Here is a 23,086-nt window from a genome sequence, read left to right on the forward strand (position 1 = left end):
CAAAGCAAAACACAAACTGGTGCCTGCTGAGGCCAGAAGCCCAACAGCAGAAACAGTTGCAATCAAAGAATATGAATCTATGACCAACTGGCAGATCATAGAGAGATGCTTCTGGTCACTGCATTGTCAACAGTAAGATTTGAGCAAATATTGCAAACACCAAGCATTAAAAGCCTCATTAGATGTTTTTACTATTTGCATTATAGTGAACTATTGTTAAAGACTGAGTTTAGAGCTCTAGCAGATCTTTTGTTACTCATCTTGAACACACATTATTGATAGTACTTACTTTATCTTACTTACGATAAAAATAAGACCTGCGTATTTAGTAAAGTCATTGACTTACTGCTGATAAACCCTAGGACATGAGGTATTTCCATCAGCTACCTGTGTTGGTGGTACACAGATCATGCAGTGACAGGCATAATAACAAGGACTTGCAGCAGCAGAAGACAGGCATTTTCTTACAGCACCGACAATCCAGTAAAACTGTAGTCTAACAGTCCATGGTCTAATACAGATTTAATGGCTTTGCAGTCTCTTTTGAAAGAGAACTCAAGTGCAAGCAGATCATATTCACTGCCTATCCTGTCTTTTCATGTACCGGATACAAATAACGTTGCTACAAGAGATAGATCCTATGCAAGAAAAGCCTCCTTAATGCTTTCTTTGAAGCTATAAGGCAGCAGTCATTTTGGGTTTGATACAGAAATTTAGATCACGATCACATACATTGCATTTCTACATCATTGTTTGAAATATCAATACATATTTTAATGCTATGATATTGTTAAATGTATGAAATTTGAGTCAAAAATTGCTATGATTGTTACCAACTAATTTCTGCCATTCATTGAACAAGATTATTTTTTCTCTTATTTTTTAAAAAAAGCACAAGGTGCCTTTTTTTCTTTTACAGCCAGCATGGCAATGTAATAGCTTTTTCCATGCATCACTGCTATTCAGGCTGTAGTCTCCAGGAAGAAAAAAAGCAAATGGGCAGTCTGGGGAAGTAGAGTTTCCTTCTTCCTTCTAAATCCATTTGTGAGGCATCCAATCAAGAAAAAATTAGTCATCTAGTGGAAGCTTATGCCTTAAAAACTTCCAGATGGTTTATACAAGCAATTTTTGATGCGAATACCGAATTACATGTTTTAATCATATAGTAATCTACCATTTCTTGGCTTTTAACATGGTAATATCATATGGCACTAACAGTAGTAGATCTTACGTTAAAAGGTTATTCTTAGCCACAGATATTAAATTATTTTCTCCAGAATGACTGGCAGTTTGCAGCTGATGCAGGAAGCAAACCTTCCTCTCCTGAAGACCAATGACATAAAAAGAAAAGCAGAAGCTTTTAAGGAGGGATTCTTAGCAAATAAACACCACGCTTCCCACACTGTTCTTCTGGAAGGGTAATTACTTTGTGATACGCTTAAAAAAAATAAATGCCCGAAAGATGTCAAGTGTTGCCTTTTAAATCAGGAAATCATCCCTGAGCGGTTCTCAGATAAAATTTTTTGCATGTCTTCTGTCCATCTGCCTCTCTCCAGTATTAGACAAACAACAAAACTCACCTCTGGAAAATTAGTTGCCTGTTTGGCATCTGTGTGATGTTAATTTCAGCAGTCATTCTGGTTTTTGGTGCCCCAAAATTGAGTTTCAATAGAAGGATGGGAATTGCGGAGTGCAACACTATGTCATTCTCCAGTTTACGTGTAAACATAGCATGGAGCACACTGCAAGGATTCTGCTAACAGCTAGAAGCTACTAAAAATCCCAAAACAATACATTAACTAATTACAGTTTTTTTCTGAAATATTGTGAAAAATTTGTACTCCCAAGTAATTTAATTAAAATGTTAAGAGTTTATATTGCTACATTCTAGGGCCCAAAATTTGAGTTTGTACTACAGTTACTGCCAAGTACTCTCAGTGAACGTTAAGCCCCTTAGTAATTCCCTTCATATTACATCTGTTTGTATTTTGGCTCTCCCTTCTATGTCCGAGTACAAGCAAACTGCTGTTCCTTACAGCAAGCCCCGATCAATAACAGAGAAACTGAAAACTTTGTTCCTAGTCTTGCAGAGTTTAAATGACACTTGTGTAAATTTACTTGAAGAACCATGCCCATGTGCTCGCTCCTTTGCTACCTCGAATGTTTCCTTAAATCATTCAAAAATGTGGCTGCAAGTGTATAGTGCCTTTCCCTGAGCCACTACATATTAATGATTTTACATTTTTGCATAGAACCAGCATTTGTTGCTGTAGGCACACACACATCGAGCACAGAAGTATCAACAAGCTAATTACAAACAAGATAAAAGGCTCAGGCAAATGTGACTGACTTTACAAGCTCTCTCAGTTGTCACCTACGCTGCATGCAAACGAAGGAGAAATAATTGATCCGGCTGATATCTGAAATTGTAGCAAACTGGAGGCTGGCACAAATACCTCCAGTAACCGAAGTATTTGCTGCCAGTGGCTAGCACAAGGGATGCTGTAGCTGTGTGCATATCTAACTGCTCCGATAGGAGTGAATCAACATGAACTCCTGTGGCCAAATTTCAAATGGCCTGGGACAGTCTCTTTCTCTTCATTTATTTATTGCAAAACAGGGAGGAGTCATCTATGCTTGGATCAGCTCCTCCAGAAACAAAATAAATAAATGAACTTGTGATCTAAACACAACGGTTCTTTAATTTTTAAAGTACACAGTTAAGAGAGTTTGGGGAATGTTTCTGCAGAATATGAGAAACAGTATGCACTGACAGTTTCTCATTTACAGAGAAAGTTAACAAAAAGCAGATGTAGCTCATAATACAGTGACTGCAATACATGCTGTAATTAATCTGGCATTCCAAACAATAAACGCTATGTCAGCAAGAGACTTGCTTTAAATCTTTAAGTCAATTATGTATTGATTGCCTTAGCAACACATTACAGAAAATATTTACCATTTTCAAAGTTGTGTTTTTCAAGTATTGCTTGTCTTAACTGCAACAGGTAGCCTGCAGATTAATTAAGAAGCTTAGCAGTGAGCAAGTACCCAAAATGAATACTCGGAGAACTATTAAAGCTACAAAGATTCTTTTCCTTGATATATTCACAAGCCAAACATCATAAACACAGAAAACAATTTTTCCAGCTTTGTATCTCAGCCTAGGGAGAGCAGCCACTCTCAAGAGACTGGATATTCTGTGGTGTGTGCATGCATTTCAGACTGCAAAATATGCAAATATTGTCAATCTTGGCAAATCACAGAAAAACTAGACTAGAAGATAGTGAGGTATAGGAAGCTGGGTCTTCAGGTGCAAAATACATCCACTTAGAAAAATGGTGGCAGTGGTGTTTTATTTGAGTTACCAAGAAACTCAGTCATTTTTGTTTCAGGTTCTATATTCACAGTTTGAAGTAAAAAAATTCCCCATGCTAGTCTGCCACTAACTGTTTCTCTATGACAAGACAATAAAAAAAAATAATAAAAAAATTACAGCCCCTTTCCAGCATATCTCCTACAAATCCATCATGTCCTATCAATTTAAACCAAGAAAACACAGAGCAACAGCTGTGGACAAACAACATAAGACAGCTGAAAATCATCCCTGCGGTTTAGCTATCTAAATATTTGTGGGAGACAAGTTTTCCATTATGCATAGAAAAGCCAAATTCCAGCTCACAAGTATAGTAAAAAAATAAAAATAGATATTTCAATCAATATCAATTCAACAAATTTACGCCACATTCACAAAGTTGCCTTCAACTGATTTTACTCTGACAAATTTAAACCAGAACTAAAGAATTTTTGCAAAGACTTATTTTTGTTTACTGCTACCACCATGCATAAGTCACTCCAGAAATTACCTTCAAACAGAAGACTTACAAAATAAAGACAATACTGGAGACAAGCTGGAAAACATGACCTAGCACTTGCCATACACTACCGTGCCAATTTACCTCCTGAATGTCAATGCTGAGTATAGTATTATGTTGATATTTTAATTAGCAGCTATGGCCTTACAAATCTCACTGTCTAGATAAAATTTAGCCTGCCCATAGAAATAATAAAAAAAAATAAAACAGGAAGTTGTATTGTTAGGGTGATTAAGCCAGAAGCAACTGCTTGCAGATACAGATTTAGCAACCCAAATTTATGCACTCAAATATAACTTACCAGATGTTCATTTTCAGCTGCTGCTAAAGTCAGAAATTACTGCGGTTCAAGTTCTAATCAAAAAAATTACAGAAGAGGAAGAAGCAAAAAATATGCAAAAGAAATAGTAATCCCTGTTTGTTACTGTATATTGGTGTGTGTGCGCGTGTGTGTGTACGCATAAAGCTAGTTAATTGTCAAGGGCCTCTTACTTCTTGACAATTTCTTCCTTTGGGCTGATATGTTGTTTACACTGCTAAGCAGTGTTTTTTTAATATAATGAGTCAGCTGATTAAAATGATAATCCATTTTGTCATAAGCTTATACACTTTATTATCTCTTTGTCCTGCATTTCACTAATTATTCACGCTACAAATGGCCTTCTCTACAGTAATTTTTTTTCTTGGTTTATTTTTCTTGTAACCCCTCACTCTGGAACAAATCCCATCTCCACTTACGGAATCCAAAAGTCTGTTCCCCTCCCTAGTGCACTGCCATGGCTCTTCTACATGGATTCCTTCTTGCAGCATCCTTCAGTAAGCAACTAAAATGCATTTAACTTTTTTTTGAAAGTTTCAGAAGTGAAGGGCTGAACTATTACAGGTGGTCATTTAAGCCATCTTCATGGCAGGAGCTAGTATACTAGAGCACTGTTGATAAGTTACTTAATCTGTCCTGAAAAAGCTCTACTAGTAGGGGACCCCAAAGCCTATAAACTTATTACAATAATTACCTATTCCTGTCCCACCTAAAATCCAAGAGAAATCTGTGACAGAAATGTTTGTTTTTAATTCTGTCTTAAGTAGACATGGATAACAATCACCTTTTTCTTATTCCCACATAGCCCTCAATTTTTTAGATTATATATAACATTATTTTTTTTAACCTTTTCCCAATTTTTGTTTTCAAACATCTTCTTTGCTTTCCTGTGGATTTTCTCCAAGTTGTCCAAACTCTGAGGACTAGCACCGATAAGTAGTACGATTTCACAGGTGAAACCTCACCAGTATTAAGTTGCACAACATAAATATTTCTTTTATTTACAAACCATGAGCCTGAATATATGTCCCAGTTTGCTTTATTCTAGGACACAGAATTAAACTCCAGTGCCTGTTTAATCTGACACACACACTGACATTTAGACCCCTTTCTTCAGGACTGCACACCTGAGCTTTCTTCGCCAAGTAGCCTGTGTTGAGTCACCATTACTGAATTGTTACTAATTTTGCATAGTTTCTCCAGTTTGTTTTGAATGTAAATTGTATTCTGTCAACTTGATGATGGTTGCAAATTTTATAAATACATACTATCCCATCAATAAATGATCAATGAAAGCACTGCCCAGTATGGGACAGAACATTAGGATACCTAACGGAAAGACAGATGTTACATTTCAATCATTGTAAGGATGGGAAGTGGCTGGACCACTTCAGTTTCAGGCAAGTTTCCTGCAAGCAGTAAAGGAAACATATATTGCACCCCAATAGTCACGTTCAGTGGTTCACTGCCCTGCCCCCTGAAAGCACGCTCATTCTGAAAGTTTAGATTTCTTTGAAGTGACCAAATGTATATCTATAAACAAGTCAATTCACATCTGTAGTTCTACACATGACAGTATATTCACGCAGAAAAGCTAACACTAGCTTAACTTCTCACTGCACTACATTACAAGAGAAACGGAAGATGAGAAATATACACAGGAATGTATTTTGCAGATGTATAACTTCATATAACTCTATAAATTTATTGCCAAAAACCTTGGTGGGAACTGTTTGGCATTGCAATATTTTAAGCAAGTTCCACAGAACATCTTGCATTCTCTTGAAGCCCAAGATTTTCTCAGCTTGCTTTCTTGGCTATTATTGTCCTTCAGTGTCACAAACCCAAGCAGTTTACAGTATTTGACATTGCACTGGACACAGATCTAATAAGCTGGATGACAGTTGCACTCAAAATTTAATCCTTTTTATTGCCGTCTTGTTTTACTTGCACACATTCTAATTCTGTTTTGTGATTTTTAGTAGAAAGTGCCAACATCCTCAACTCCCAGGGACTAGAAATTAATGCTTTGCATTCCTAGTATTTTAAATCATACATATGTTTTGATGCAAGATGAGACATCTGTTAAATGTTTAACAAATTGAAATTGCAGTCATCTAAATTGCATCTTTATGGAGGTAGCACAAAGGTATTGGAGATGAGAATAATGACATGTTAGATACTTAATCGCTGGTCTAAGACAGTAATGAAAGTCTGCATCAGTCCAGCTTTTCCCCAGGATACGAATCAAGTAGGAACCTCAGAACTGTGTCCGACCTCATTTCCAAGATTAGGATATGTATCGGAAGTCCATCCCAGACACCTATGAACATCATGCTGTAATTCTCCTCTCCACTTCTTGGTATGTATGTTTTCACCCAGTCCTTCCCCCACATCTTCCTCTTTCCACCTCCCATCTGTCTTCCTATTATCTTTATTATCCTACTCTTTCAAAAAACTCATTTCTAAGACTCCCACTCTAACCTTACGCTTCCTGCCATTCGTTCGCTGAATCACATCTACTCTTTCCAACTGCCTTCAGTCTCTTCAGCAGTCTCTCACTTACTCCATTCCACTTCATTCCCAACCTTTTCCTTTCCCACAGCTTTCCTCCCATCAAGAAGAGATCACTTGCCTTTCCCTTTCACAGGGGTTAATACAGGGAGTGTACGTTGCCAGCAGTCCTCAGTGAGCAGCCTTGGTTGGTAAACATTGCCAGACGGTATCAGTCTCACTGGTTAAAGTATACCAGTTCAGCAGCTTCAATTACTGCCACCCAGCCAAAACTACAGGCTACCAGAATTTGAGAACCATTTACCATAAAACAACAAATATTTTGTAATTGCTAAAAATCCGGGTAGAACAATATATATAAAAAAATATCACAAGAACATTATTTATACCCTGCATTTTGTTGTCTGCAGATCAGACTTGCTTTACAGGAAATGTGAAGTCTTGCCAAATAATCAAGGAACAAAATGACTAGCACAGTTTATACAAAGTTAAGTTTGGACTGATGAAAATCTTAAAATTCTGAAAATCATATTATAGTTATTTTTCAGATAGTCCCTCCTCCTGCTACTCTAAAAAAATCATATGATTCAAATTACAGTTTCCAGAGGAAGTAATTAGAGAGATTTTCTATCAGTGACGATTTTGTATGTTTGCACTCGGTCTTTGACACAGACTCAAGTCTATATTCAGAATGCACAGCGTAAAGAATATTTGAAACCAGAGCAGTCTAAAAATAATAATCCGATTTTCATTTAAAATACAAAGAGATTTGCAGAGACAGGATGATACTCGGTTACATTGTAATACTGGACAGTTTATAGGAGTTGCACAGGTTTGAAGAGGGGAACGCAGCAGACAGCCCTACCTGCAAGTGCTACTGTCCGCAGGAAAGCCTGGAGCATTGGGTGAGGCACTGGCTTTGGGGAAAATTGGTCTTTGGATGGCAGTTACAGAAGCACAGAATTAAACTGGAAAGGCCAACATTTTATCAGCTACAGACTATCACATATGAGACATTATCCCTTCAGAGTATGAAAAAAGCAGTGTTCTCTGCAGTAATACTGGTGGGCATATGACAAGATCCATAGGTGGAGTTCCGCTACGCATGCTGGTTTCTCCATGTTTCTGAAAGCTGTTTGGGGATTCCAGCCTCCTCCACTCAAGCTGGTTTTATTCCAAAACAAAACAAAACTTTGAATCATCTTTACTACTGAGACATCATTGCCATTCACTGACAAATGCTGAATGCGTAACTGATGTGTTTAAATTAGCATCCTCAACTAGGCTTGCAATAAGTTTTTCATACTAGTGTCAAACATTTGCATACAATAACGCATCAGACCAGCATCAAGAACTTCAACATCTCTTGAAAACTTCTGAACCATTACGAGTTAAACACATGGAAGCAGCAGTGAGTTACACTTAAAAAAAGATGAGACATGACACTTCCCCTTTCTCAACACTTCTCCAACTACACAGAGGACAAAGTACATACTGGAAAATAAAACAACAAAAACATTCTATGGGCTTCAACTGACATTTGACATCAGTTTATCTTTCTCTTATGAAAAATACTAGAGTATGAATAATCCCTCTGCAAAAGGGAAAAAAGTATTACGAGTAGTAACAGTTAACAGGGATAACATACAGAATTACAAGAAAATGACTGCAGCCTCCCCAGAAGCTGCATTCTAAAGCCTGACAGACAACATCACCGATAGCTAGGAATTATCTGACCAGCATTTTATGCATTCTGATGACCAATGCAGGCTATTAATGCACTTTTGTAATCTTATTTCTTTTGAAAATGCCTATTTGATCTACATCAGAGCAAGTTAAGTCAGATAAACCCATTTAAGCAATTTAGAGGCCACAAATTGAAATCCAGTGTAACTAGAGAAAGACAAACTAATCAAGCAAATACTTCCCCACCTTATAAAGAACTTCCCAAATGAAGGTATTCTGCATTTCAGATTATAAAACTACTCTGTTTTTCCACCTAAGATGCACGACTTAAAAACCCCCAAAACAACAAGCTACCTAAGGTGCCCCATCAATCAAGTGAATTAATTTTTACCTACAGGGAAATGCAAAATAGCATTAGTTTTGCTGTAGAAAGGTCAAGCACAAAAATAAGTGCAATGCCATTTGAAGGAACATAAAACACGTGCCATTTTGCAGATCACATACCATATCTGACTGATTTTTCTTTTTTTTATGAAGCAACTGCAGATCTAAGAAATTATCTTCCCTCCCCCCCCCCCCCCAAATCTTGTTAGCATTTTCAAGAAACATTACAGAGCATCCTTTATCTCCTGAGATGACTACCTTCAATATGAAGAAACATACTGTTGTGAAATTCATTTGCTTTTAAGACATAACATAACTGAAAAACCCTCAACTTATATACACAGATATCAGCTGGACAATTGCATAACAGGATGAATCTTTTTTTCTTGTTTTCAGTGAGGTCAAATAAAAGCTGCAAAGCAATTTCGCTCCAAGCGTAGAAAGCTGACACAGAACACCCAAACCAGTGGCTCTGTTGTCACGGGCACCAACAAGGAAAAGGTATTGAAATGCCATGGCTTTTAAGATGACCTTTACTGAACTGCTAAAGTCAAACCTACAACTTTGTACTTTGGGAACCAAAACTAAATAGCTTTAAGAAAAATCCTGCTGACAAAAGAACACAGGCCTCAATAAACCAGCATCCCTGAATGCCCTCTCCATCAGTGGGTTTGACACCAGGGCATGCCAGGCTGGAGGGCTGAGCTACCTAGCAGGTAGCTATGGATGCAGCGGGACAGACCTTAAGCATGCAATGAGGCAATAAAGATAAGACTACAACTGCACTTTTGGTAGTTGTGAAAACCATTCTGTCTCCCCTGATTTCATTGCTGGCAAAAGCAGTTACTAGTCTTCCTGTTAGAAGTACTTGGAAAGAGCAGAAGCGAGTGCACCTTTATCGTTATTTGCAACATGCAGAACAAGGCTGTCCTCGGGGTATGGTGATCAAACACTACTGTGCCGTGCTATTATATGAAATTGTCTCAAACGGATGCACTGGGATCCCGTTTCCATTTATGGATGGGAGACATGTGGAGTAACTTCAACAGCTCATCTTATAGCCCCTTTTTGTTAACCTACATATAACCAGCTGGAGAGCTCCTCTCCTGAGGGAACAGGTGCCTACAGCACAGTCATCAATTTGTCACCTCCACTCACCTGACTGGATCTGTTATTGACAGGGGACAATTTCCTTTGCCCTGTAAAGGTGGCAATTCACACAGACAAAGGAAGGCATCCAACAGCAATGCAAATGCCTAAACCAATCCTCAGATCGGCAGCAGTGACAGAGCTGCTGGCAGAGTTCCTGCTATTACACAGTATGTTATTTGCTTTATAAGAAACAGAATAACATCAGGCAATCTGAACCTGTATTTCCATTCATCTGCACAGAAAGAATGCAGACACAATCAAGATTAAAACTTGATCATGAACCAGTACAAAAGTTTTTTTTTACTTCAGCATCTAAGCACTTAAGAAACATACGTGCTCTCTTTTCTGTGTCACTACATCCCTAGTTAAAGATGATAGAACGGGCTGTGGTTGCTCAGAACTGGACATCACTCCATACATTTTTGCCTCCTAGCAAGAGTCAGGGCACAGTCTTGCAGGACAGTTAGCACAATTTTCAAGAGCATTTTAGTGGATTAGAAGCTAAAGTTTGTCAAAAAGCTTCATATACCACTGCAGGTCTTCAAGGGCCTGATTAATTCCGCCCCCTGCCTGTTTGTTGTTGTTTTGTATATTTGTTTTGTTGTTGTTGGGGTTTTTTTTTGGTGGGGTTTGTTGTTGTTGTGTGTTTTTTTTTAATTGAGGCTTAAGGCTCTAAGCCAATTAAGTGGCTACTCACAGCATGGAACTTAAGGTAGAAAAATAAGTTGACTATATCCCATGTTCACTCTCTTCCACGCTATTTGCTTTGGGTTTGGGTTGTTGGTTGGTTTTTTTTTCATGAAAACAGCAGAAGCTAAAATTACTGTAACTAGGAACAGACCACAGAGATGAAAGAAGGACAAAAACAAAAGTTGACCCAAACTACAAAAAGTTACTGTTACAGTACTCGTTCCATTTAGAAGTCTGAAGCATTTGGTACTCCTGTGATGCTATGTGACCTTCTCAGGTGGGGCTGGCTTAGCATTTAAGACTGACATGCAAAATAAGACTCAATACATCACTGCATTTACAGAAACAAACTATGAATCCCTTTTACAGCAATTTACAGTAAAGAGTATTTTTCTTAGGCTTAAAGGCTGATAAATTAGCTACACAGCTATGTACTGGCAAGCATACAAGCAAGTCTGGCACATTAAGCTCTGTTCGCTATTATTCCCCTCACCATTTTTAAGCAGTTTTGGAGATTATACGTGGCTACAAATGAAGAGATTGTCATTTTAGAAGTGAAAGAAATTATAGGATGACTTTTAGAACTTAGCAAACAAAGACTTTTAACACAATTTACATGGGCGTATTCTTTAAAAAAAAGTAGCAAGGTTCACTTTTATATTCAAAGAATTAAGATCAAATAAGGTGTAATTAAGAAATCTAGCTGTTGCAAGAAAGTGTTTTCATATAATTGAAACCATCTCTGAAATGTACAACCTTTAAAAAAAAAAACAAAGAAACAACAAACCACCCCCAAAAAGCTATGTGCTGATGCAGTAGCTCAAGCTTGTATGCAGATATCAATTCCCCTTCCTCCTGCCCTAAGATTTAAATCTCAATTTGCCAAGCAGGCCACAAATAATAAATGCCAATTGATTTGAAACATTTTTATGTTCAGGTTGCAGCCATAAACTGTTTAAATCTATATAAAGAAGTCTGAGAATATTCTTAACTTTAGTGTCCATGTTCACAGAAAAGTCTTGTTAATTTTCTCCATTATATACATAAACATATAAACACCTTCACATATACCTTTATCTTAACTTTCCAGACTATACTGACTGTCTCCATGAAGAAATTAGTAATTCAAATATAAAAAAGCTGATATCATCCTCCCTTACTACATAGTACAAACAGCAAAGAGGTTCATCCACAACCAGGCTAGCCTGACACAATTGACTCAACTTTTATCAGCGTCCCTAAATAGGTTAGATATTTTTATCTATCATTTTTTGAAAGTTTTTTTTTAAGATTTGTCTACATACATAAAACAGAGCAATTCCTCTTCAACAATTTACTTACAGGAACACCTTTAGAAATGGTCTTCTGATACCGTACAGAGTGTAACCATTATTGTAAGCAATACACCGGGACAGATTTTATTACAAAAGAGCTCTCGCTTTTTCAAATCACCGAGGTTTTACAGCCTCTTATTGGGTTTTGGGGAGGTTGTGAAGGTTTGGTTGCTTTCTTAACAGTTGGTTTTTGATCTATTGGGGCACTTTTTTTTGTTTTAAGCCAAAGAAGCTAAACAAACAAGAAACACTACCTCCTCGCCCACAATCAAAATGAGAAGTTAAAGCTCCAAGCACAACAGGGGTAATTAGTAGACACTGTGTTGATAACTGCAGTTTTTCCACAATACAGCTAGTTCCAAACTACTTTTTAACAAAATTTAAAGCAGGCATAATATATATACATTGTGACAATGGAAAAAAAAAAAAAGGAACTAATCTCTCTCCAGCCCAGAATAATTAAGTCATTGAAGGAAGACACAGAATTAAAAGATGTGTCATGGCTGCAACTATAATAAGTGGGGATAGCATGTACGTGTAAAGCCTGAGAAAAGGAAAACACGGAAGACTTAAAAAACAAAGCAATTCTAACAGTCACTGTTCTATGTACATACACACACACATGTATACAGCGTAACATTATGTACTTAAGTTTAAGTTTTCAATCTCATAGATGCCTTCAGTCTTGTAGATGCCAAACTGCCACCTATGGTTTTCAACTTCCGAAGTTAAAAGACAAAGTAGAAAACAGCCTAAACTATTAGGTAATTTTTAGTTACTTTTATGCTTGTTTAACTAAACTCAGACTTGGCCTGTTTCTCGGGGAAAATTTCAGATTGTATAACTAAGCTTTGCAAACATGCCAGCCTCTGAAGTACACCAAGCCACCTGGTATTTAGAAAAAAAATAAGTAAAACAAAGTTTAGTAGCATATACTGAAATCTTTTTAGCATTCCAATGATAACTGAAAGCAGAGAAATCTACTCATTTCTCTAAACTTTGCATTTATTACAAAATATTATCAATGCAATGAGACAGTTGCCTGAAGTGATTCAGACAGACACTTAGCACTGCACTCAAAGTTTCTCAACTGCAGCCTCATTAGGTTCATTGCTTTGCCTAGGGGTATTTTGTTTTTTGGGGTTGTGGTTTTAGGTTTGTTTTTTTGGGTAGGTTTCCTTGTTGTTGGGGGGTTTTTTTTGGGTGATTGTTGGGGATTTTATTTGTTTGTATTTTGACAGGGAAGAGAGAATCCAGTAACCTCCAGAAAAACTAGAAAAGGTTATGTTGCTGTTTAAAGCTCACATAACTCCTACAGAATAATGCTACATGGGATTATTAACTCTTACATTTTCACTGACATTTCATCATTAAATGTTGGGTTTGAACACAACCACTGACAATGCCTTACTTGCATCCATTAGTACATTGGAACAAACAATTTGAGGTGTAAGCCACAGAGGTTTTCTTTGCCATGTGTTTCGCTGAAGTTTCTACGTGAGAAAGGCAGTCTCTGCTTTGTACAAATGTGGGATTCAGCTCCGTTCCAATATTGAAATCAATATTGCATAACAGTCAGGAAAGCATTTATATTTTAAGAAATGATGTAATCTCTCCATGGAACACGTGTGTAAATTATGAAGTGTCTGCACATGGGACACTAAAAACTGGCAAGTACAATGCTGAACTGCTCTTTGTTAACCACTTCTCCATGTATGATATTTTACTATAAGAGATTTAGCATCCAAAGCAGTTTCCACTTTTTAAAGATTTGTGCTGACAAACTACATTGAGAAAATTCAGTATTTGTAAAGAGAAAAAAAATATCTGAAAATCATAAAAACAGATTTGAGATTTATCAGAAAACCTGTGCCAGAAGTCTAAATAACCCAGCACTGTATTTGCACACATTCGTAAGGCTGCAGTCTGACACCACATCTTCTCTCTCTTCTCTCCCTCCCTTCTTCCTCTCTTAATGTAAACTTCAGCTTTTATTACAATATTGGGAAACAGTTGAAAGTTGGCTTAAAGGTCTGAAGCAACAAACAGAGATTACATTTTAGCTTACTCTTGATATCTAAGGCAGTAACTTGCATGCAAGTTTGGCCTTAAGTTCACCATGTAGTGACATTTCTGCTTTAACAGAAGTAGTAAGCCTCTAGCTTTTATCATAATGCCTCCTGGAATGTGCAAAGCTTTTCCCTTGTGGCTACACAACATTCAAATAAATGGGAGCACTATTTTCCTGGTTTGGTTTTAGTCTCTCAGTAGTTATTTGCCTCAAATACAGTATTACAGTTGATAACTTTATTTTGTGTATTGTCTCAGCAGTTTAAGATGCAAAGAAGGAAGTACTGGACTCTGCTTGCAAAAGGCAAAGTTTACAGAAAAGTATGAAACCCAACTGCCACGCAATGGATTCTAGCAGTGCCCACAACTAGTTATTGCTGCCTTCCTTCTAAAGTCTTCAGTGCCGCTGTGTTTCCTCCCCTCCTGCCATTCTCCTTAGATATGAATTTGATGCACCATGTAAGTGCCTTTGAGATATGCTAATGAGAAGTAGCATGTAGTAACCGTTTTGATAACAAAAGTTAATTAAGCTTTACTTCTGAAGAGAGTAGATGAAAGACTAAGTAAAACAAGGTGAGGAAAAAATGCACCAACAGAACATGGACTGGATTGTCTTTTTCTTAAACCCATTTAAAATGCATCAGTAACATGAGGAAGGGAAAACCTAGAAAAAACAAACAAAAAGCAAACAAACAAACCGTAAAAACAGAAACAACAAATGAAAGAACAGGTGACATAAAATAAGAGCAGCAAAAGAAAGAAAGGAAGAAAGAAAGAAAGGAGTGGGTAACTTCAACAGATGATGCAGATAAAGAGCTGGAGACTAATCTGGAGAAAGCAGAAGAGGAATAAAATTATGGGAAGAACAGGAAGAAAAAAAAAGAGTGACAGAAGTTCAGTAAAAGCTGCCCTTTTTAGAAGTGAATGGTGAAAGAGACATCGGAGCTACCCATGCTCTGTAAGCTCCATTTACTTTGCATTTCTCCTTACCACCTTTTTTAATTTCCCAAAATTTCCCCTGCTCCAACTCGATGAACAAATTCCTGCCTAGAGCCACCAAGTTTCCAGGAGCTGAAACGATTCTTATATTGGTTGTTATCCAAATGCTATTTCAAGGCTGTCTGCATTCTGAGCACATTCACATCCCCATAACTTCTTCACAGCTATTGAAATAGAACAGCACGCACCTGTATAGAGGGGGGTGGGAACTCTAAAAGGAGAAAATAAAAAATAAGTAATACGGATGAAACCTAAACTCACATATACTCATTTTTTAAAGTTCCTAAAGAGGACCTTAAATTGCCATCAACAAACACCATGCTGAACAACACAATTTTCATCTGCTCCCAGTGCATTAAGCATTACAGACTCACACAGCCATACGATGTAGAAGACTGAGGACACAGTTTGGGTTAAAGCAGCTAGGGTTCAAACAGCTAGCAAATGCACAACACCCCACCAGCCCTCCAGTGGTAGAAATTATCCATGGTTTGTTCTAAGCCAGCCTGGTCAGCTATGTGACATTATAAGCGCCATCGACAGCACAGCAGAAAGGGCTGGACAACAAGAACAGGAGAGCAGGACAGGTCAGTATTTTGGGAAAGGAAAGGGAAATAATGTTAGCTTATGTCTGCTTTGAAAATGTTTGTGTAACTATAGCATCTGACCATTTAGGATTTGGCAATCTACTGTAAACTTTTATACCACTGAATAAATCTTTAGAAGTTAATTAATAGCATTCCTAAGGAGCAGTAACCATAACAGAGTAGAAAAGTATGTTGAGAGCAAGAGAGGAATGGATAGAGAAGTTATAATTTGTTGGACTACAGATGATCTGAAACCTCCAGACATGAGATTTTGATATGCCCTGAACTCTACAGCACGCATGCAAAGCGGGGCAGGCTGTGCCAATGCCAATTGTTTCATTACTGCTAGACAGGAATCTGTCATTACAGAACCGTTTTAAATTGTTTCACTTCCTTCTCTGAAGCCTTAATGTTATGGGATCTCCCTGTCAACCTGAACAAATGGCTTGCTTAAAGATACTACTGGAAGATTTATATCTGCTTGCGTGTTTTCTAAACATGGATTTCAAAATACTTTAACCCTCATCAACCCTCATTACTAGAGCAAGACTGCAGCAGCTGGTGTTCATTAAAGCCAGGAAATTCCTGTTTTCGTCTTTATAAATCTGTTAGAGTTGATAACTTATTATTTAATTCTAATTAAACAATAAATTTTAATTAGCAACTTTTTAAAATTCTGCATATGCTAAATCCAGACATTAGTCTTTTCAAATTAAAAAAAATCTCAGAAAATATTTATCAAGTTTGAGTTACTGAATTACCACTACAATACTCAATATATAGTATTTCACAATCAATTTAAAAGTTGTAATCTGTATAACACAGAACAGAAACAATTTAGCAACTTGCAGGCCATCTACTGTTAGTGCTTCAGCTTCATGACAGTAATTTTTTTTCCACAAGATCATAAAAACATTCTGGGTCTCGTACAGAACTTAAACCTTCAGATCCTTGCTGAACCTTATTACGCACACCTCGTCTGCAAATTTCAGTACCTGTGTTGTAATTAGAAAGATAACATGTACTCTGTCCTTAATTATTTAGTATCGACGACCTCAAATTAAAAATGACAACAGCACCGAGAAGAACACCACATTAAGCCTCCTTTAGTGTTTCATAATGGACTGAACAACATGACAGAAATAACAGCACAGCTAGAAATGTCTTCCTAATGATTGTGTTTCCTCATATTTTGGGAGGAGAGCTGTGAATGACCAAAGGCCACAACATATATCCACAGAATGTGAAGCTACTGAATCTGCAAGCAGATTATCTTGGAACATTATATGAAAAATCTGGTATCACTTGATTATGATAGGGTACAGTGTATGGCTGGGGTACAAGACTGTGCATCCGTAACTGCTTCTCCCTCACTCAGTGCCTGCTTATCAAGCATTCATTTCCCAGCCAAGTGGACAGGGAAAGAGCACGTTATGAAGTTCAAGTCCCCAGAGAGGCAGACAGCTATTTGTTGCAGACTCTCTTCTCAATCACAAAATGTCATTAAATGAAGCTAGAGTATGTTAAACACTCAGAATATTTTCCCTATATAAACAGCTGTTGTAGCTGCAAATGGCAAGTTACAAAACTGCAAACAATTGATATCCAGTGAAAAAAGAACATATAAACTACACTTTCTTTCACAAGAAATAGGAACCTCCAGGTTAAGGGGTTCTTTGTGTACATATTGTACTTTACTCTTTTAGGTGTATATACATACAACCTCCTAGAGCAAAGCTAGCCAGAAAGCAAAAGTCTTCACTCTAGAGCCACCCTGCAGTTCACAGGCACGTGAAACATCATTTTAAATAGCAATATGCTGCACTAAAATACCTAGTTTGCAGCCTATCACTATCTAAAGTTTCTTTTGGCAGAAAGACTTTCCAGGATAATAATTTCCACTACAAATGCACACAGTATGCCCAGCTTATTGTGTGTTCCCTCTCTTCAATTTTTAGTTCTACTGTCAGCTCATAACTTTAAGCCATTGTATTTCCCCTGGTATTAAAATTAATCCCATATATTGATAGAGCTTCACCACCAATCTAATATTATCTTCTCTGAGATCACAATAAAGAGGTTAAATTAATCTACATATAAAGCTGCACCTGTGTACCAGTCCAGAAGCCCAACCAGGCACCTCTCTGACCCTTCTTTTCATAGCCTTTCATCCATGCTTTTAATCTTCAGGACCAGGGTCATTTGAATTTGAAAGAAAACAAATGCAGGTACTGCTTTATTCTTTTGTCCCCTCAAAAGAAAAAAAACCAAAAACATAAACAAAAACTAACCTGCCTCAGTTTCCTGAGGAGCTGTACCTGTGTACCACTTCATAGCACCTCAGGCAGAAAGCGTGTAGAACGCCACAGGCAGAGCACAGGTTTGCACAGAGACCTTATCACTCTCACATAGGAATATATACATACATACGACACCTGCATTTTTTAAAGTCTGGATTCCTTCTTCACTTTTCCCCGCTCAAGTGTGATTTTTTTTCTTTTTCCATGGGGGAAGGACAATCAATTTGTGTTTCAATGCCATGTGGGAAAGTACCTCAGAGAATGAATCTTACTTTATACCATAGAAATATCATTAAACCTGCACCCTTCTGAAGAGATTATTTTTCTTCTCATGTGACCTTCTTCATTTACAAAGGTTGCTAGCCCACATCTCTACCTATACATTCTAAACATAACTTCCAGGTAAATCATTTGAACTCTACTTTCTTGGGTCTTAGTATGTATCAGCCTGAACAGAAATACATGCGGTGTGAAATCATCGTTCCCAATTTCATTTTTCCTGCAGAAGGGGATTTAAGTATTACTTTGATTCAGTCACAGCTGTGATTCTTTCATAACAGAACTAGGAGGCTTACTTCAACAAGAGATGTTTCACATTGTATACTTGGTTCACATTAATAGGCTGTACTTCCAAAAGAAGCATCATTTAGAACACATATAATATTGGCCATTCCAAAGTAACAGCTCTACTTAAGTTTCTTAAAGAAACTAAAAAAGCTCTCAGACCGCCTCCGTCACAGACACAATGAGTATATTCTTCTAACCCGGTTTGACCAACACACATCTTTGTGCTCTACAAAGGAACAAAAAACCCCAGAGAACACCCACTAATCCACACTGTTACCAGAAAGGCTAACTGACTTTGGCTGCTGTAAAGGAAAGAAACTGTTCAGATTAGATGCAGAATCATACAGAAGAAAGCACACACGGTTAAGACAGGAAGCACAATCGTATTGATGATACAGTACTTCTAGAAGTGCAAGCTACTTAAAATGGGTTTCTCTGTCTGGTATCTATATATCGCTGAGAGAACATCAACAAGAAATTCTTATAAAAACAGCAGACTGAAGTGAAAATATTTCAGGTGTGTCCAATATTGGTATAGTGACTCTAAACACAGGATTGCTTATTCTGTGGTTTTACTACTCCAATCCCACCCCATAAAAGTAACAAAACAAAATACCTTTTTTCGATTTTGCTCCAATCTTCAACTTTGATGGCCAAGCAATCTGTGTATTTGTTTCTTCCATAATCTGTAAAAAAAAGCATTTATGAAAAATTAAGCTTTTATTTTTCTCCTACAAAGTCAAAAGTTCGTTTTTGGAAGAGATGAAGTTTACCATTTTTAATTCTGTTGACTACCATTACTTATAAATAGCTCAAGTCATTAACTACTTCTCTTGCTTTCTTGAGAAGAATTTTTGTCTGACGATAGGTAGAGCTGAGTTCTGATCACTCAAGAGAAATCCAAAGAGCAAACCAAGATGCTCAGCAGTTTCTACTAAGTTCAAATGACCACGACTAGCTATGGCATGCTCTGTGTCCATCTCAGATGGAATTTCAAAGCTTTAAAGAAATATTTTTATTCTATTGCAGTTATCTTAAAATGGCTTCTAAGTAAAGCCAGTCAAATTGAAATCAAGTCCTTTTGGGTCTCCATAAGTCAAGATACATTGCTTTGCCTTCACAGGTTGTTGGTTTTTGTTTGGTTTTGGTTTTTTTCCCCCCTCACCTTTACCTGAAAGGAATCTTTCATTGTAAACCTATCCAGACTAAAAATTTTACTTCCTGGTTTAGCAGTTCAGAGTAGAGATTTGACAGCATTTGTTACAACACAGTGTGCAACCTATGTGTAAATCTCCAGCCAGCCAACAGGGAAAAACCCTACACACACACTTACACTTTGAAATCCATCTAGTCATTTGGCTCAAATAGACTCTCATTCTGTTGCCACCTTTTGCTTTAGTGAAAAAAATCCACTACCCATAGGCATATTACACTGAAATTTAATACTGGCACAGAGTTATAGTGCATCACTAAGACATTTAGTAGTAATACAGAAGGAACTGAATGACATCAAATACTTATATATGAATTGAAATTCAGTTCTAAAAAATGGTGGGCACGTCTACTGAGACAAAGATCTTCTCTTACATTGAGATCTCATCAATAAGTATGACGAGATCATACCTCTCAAATTTGAGCTATGAGAGTATCTGATTATTATAAGTAAGAAGAGAGTATCTCATCATTATGAGGACCTGAAGAGATGAGAAAGATATGCTCACGTTAGTGCATGACAAGATGGTTGTAGGATGCCAAGAAAATGCATCTATTAAATATCATGGTAGGCTGCATCAGACAAGGCAGTTTTTAATACATGTTGATTATGGAAGGCCCTGACGAATTTTCACCTGGAACTGTCCAGTTCTGTTCACACATGGCCAACATTTTGTACAGCGGCAAGCAAAAGGGTCCTCACTCCTTTGAGAATTTCAGTAGCTTATTATGAAAGAGATTAATAGCAATCAGTTTGCTCAGCTTAACTAACGTCAATTAGAAGGGGTCCTACAATCACAGACATTGGGAAGAAAGGGAAGAAAGAAATGAAGTCATTTAAGTCCAAACTCATGCTCACAACAAGGCCAAGTGCAAAGTTAGGTCAGGTTGCTCAGACCCTTGCCCTTCACGCTCTCATTACCTCAAAGGAAGGCAATGCCACAGCCTCTTGTGGCCACTTTTACTGAGAAATTATTTTCTCTTATCTGGTCGAGTTATCCTTGGCTTACCCTTTGGTCATCATTACCCACGCACTTTTAGGAGGAGCTTGACTCAGTCCACTTTCTAGTCACCCATAGGGTAGCTGAAGCCTACTACTAGACTCCTCTTTGACCTCACCTCCTCCGTGCTGAACAAACCCTGCTCTCAGCTTGTGTTTGTAGATCAGCTGCTCCAGGCCCTTGATCAAACTGGTGATCATCCACTGGAGTCACTCCTGCTTGTCAGGATCTTTCTTAGGCTGAGGGAGACTTAACTGGACCAAGTACTCCGTACGCAGCCTTGCAGTAACCGAGCTGGCAGGAGTAACCACTACCCTCTGTCTGCTGGGTCAAACTATTTTAGACATTGAGTCTTTGTAAAGATACAGAGGGTAGTAAGTATTGAGGAGATTATTTAATGCATGTAATGGTAACAAGTAAACAAGTGCTCACTCTAAACTTGGGCTGTAAGCTAGAAGAAGCCGTAAGTCAGAAGAACTAAAATAATTTGTTCGCTGTAAATAGGAGAGAGGTAGGAAAGCATAAGGAGAGGTGTATTTCAGATGGCAACTCTCAAAGTCTGGTTCCTCCTGTATATATTAGAGTATTTGTTCAATTTCCTCAGGAGGACTAAAAAAATAATTGTGCTCTTTTGATTGCTGAAACAAATAATTGCAGTACACAAAAAGCAGACGCTACCCAAAAAACTTAACTCCCCTAAGGGGGTCAGGGGGGTATTAAGCAAAGCAGTACGTTTTAGTCCTTCTAGTCATCTGCAACAAGCGTAAGCAATATCAAAAATATAAAATCCCAAAATAATTAGCAAAGCCACTTCCAAAAAGAAAATGAATGGATTGAGAAAACAGCTACGATACCAGTAAGTTTTCCATGATAGTATAATTCAGAACTAAGGCAGACTTCTCTAACACTTCTGAATTCTTATCTTCTACATCCAAATCCCTAGGGCATCACAACAACTTCCAGATTAGTATACCACATGGAAGAACTGAAAGTGTCAGCCAGACTTCATTATACTATATTTTTGGTTTCAGCAACTATTGGATAATAAGTTACAGCTGAAATAAGACATTTCCAGGAGGGTGAAATTCTATCGGCAACATACACATACTTTCCACAATTTTCCAACCAAGATGTCAAAAAAGCTCTATCAAAGAATTCACTTCTGTGAGATAGAAGGATTTGGGCCAGGATTATTTTTAATTTTGCAACAGGCGATGAAATACACAGAAAACAGGAAGGCATTATCTAAAAGAGGAAGGGAGATGCTAAAACAAAGAATGGAGCAGGACTGAGTTAAAGACCTAAAAGGAACCACAAGAGGGGAGACAGGAGGAGTGAATGAGTGTCATTGAAGACAAGTATTGCATCCCATCAGTCCTTTACCCTCTGAATAAAATTTGAAGACTTCTGCTTTAAAGAAATTAAATCCTCCCCATTTCTCATACTAAACCAAAACAAAATGAAAGCCCACAACTTCAGAGATGCACACATACTGGGGACTTAAGAGAAAGATGCATATGAGATCTTCAAAGGGAAAGTAGTCTGACTGTCAGCCACTGAGATTTGGCCACCTAATAACCTTAAGCTCTTTGGAGAATGCAATGCTAGAAATTACCACATTAGACCAAAAAGACGACTCAGTTTGGTCACTACAAAGAAAAGTTTATCTGCTGTCTCAGGCAGTTTGGAAAGAAAAAAAAAAAAAAAAAAAAAAAGAAGTCTGGATGCATTTAAATGAAATGCATTTATTGAAGTATAAAAATGCTTAAGAGTATGTGCTGGCTTTCAACTCCAAGCAGTAAAATTTATGATGAATTCCAAGCTGATTGCAATAATCATCTTTTCCAGAATTTTGAAAACCACATATTATGTAGGAAAAAAAAGGAAAACAGTTTTTGCTGTAGCACTTTTTTTTTTAACCAGTGAAAATAATTTATCTTGCCTGTAAAACAATTTGAGAATTTTAACTGCCTAAAAAGGTTTGTAATGAAAAGTAACTTCTGGTTTTATTTGAGAAATTGGGGCTTTCATAGGAACCCTTAAGAAAAGTTTGAACTATATTGCCTACTTTTAAAACTATTTATTGTATTTATTTTATTATTTATGTATTGTAGTAGCAGGAGTGTTACAAAGCTCTAGAAAACAAGAAACTGAGTTTTTACTACAGCTTTTGAACTTGAAGATGTCGAAAACTGTGACAGTAAAACTCTGCAGAGCGTAGATGACTGCTGCATCAACTTTTAGTTCTGTTTTACCATTCTAAGCCAGGCAGTTTTCAGTGCCAGGATTTTATTTTTCTTCCTGAAACAAATTTGGAATCATTCCATAAAAACCTCAACTGCATGTTGTAGTGGAATAGTTTTCTTAGTGAATACTCAGTGTCGTGCCACATACCC

At 37.4% G+C, this 23,086-nt stretch overlaps 1 protein-coding gene across 1 annotated transcript in view; it reads right to left on the reverse strand.

The window, feature by feature from the left end:
- The window catches only part of BICC1 (BicC family RNA binding protein 1), a 109,876-nt gene that overhangs the window by 37,091 nt on the left and 49,699 nt on the right, over positions 1-23,086 (reverse strand). Inside the window, exon 3 of the mRNA XM_056352434.1 lies at positions 19,094-19,163. Within this exon, the coding sequence (XP_056208409.1) occupies positions 19,094-19,163 (70 nt within the window). The remainder of the gene's footprint in view (positions 1-19,093; positions 19,164-23,086) is intronic.

This window comes from Falco biarmicus, chromosome 9 (assembly GCF_023638135.1).
Source record: "Falco biarmicus isolate bFalBia1 chromosome 9, bFalBia1.pri, whole genome shotgun sequence".
Classification (NCBI taxonomy): domain Eukaryota; kingdom Metazoa; phylum Chordata; class Aves; order Falconiformes; family Falconidae; genus Falco; species Falco biarmicus.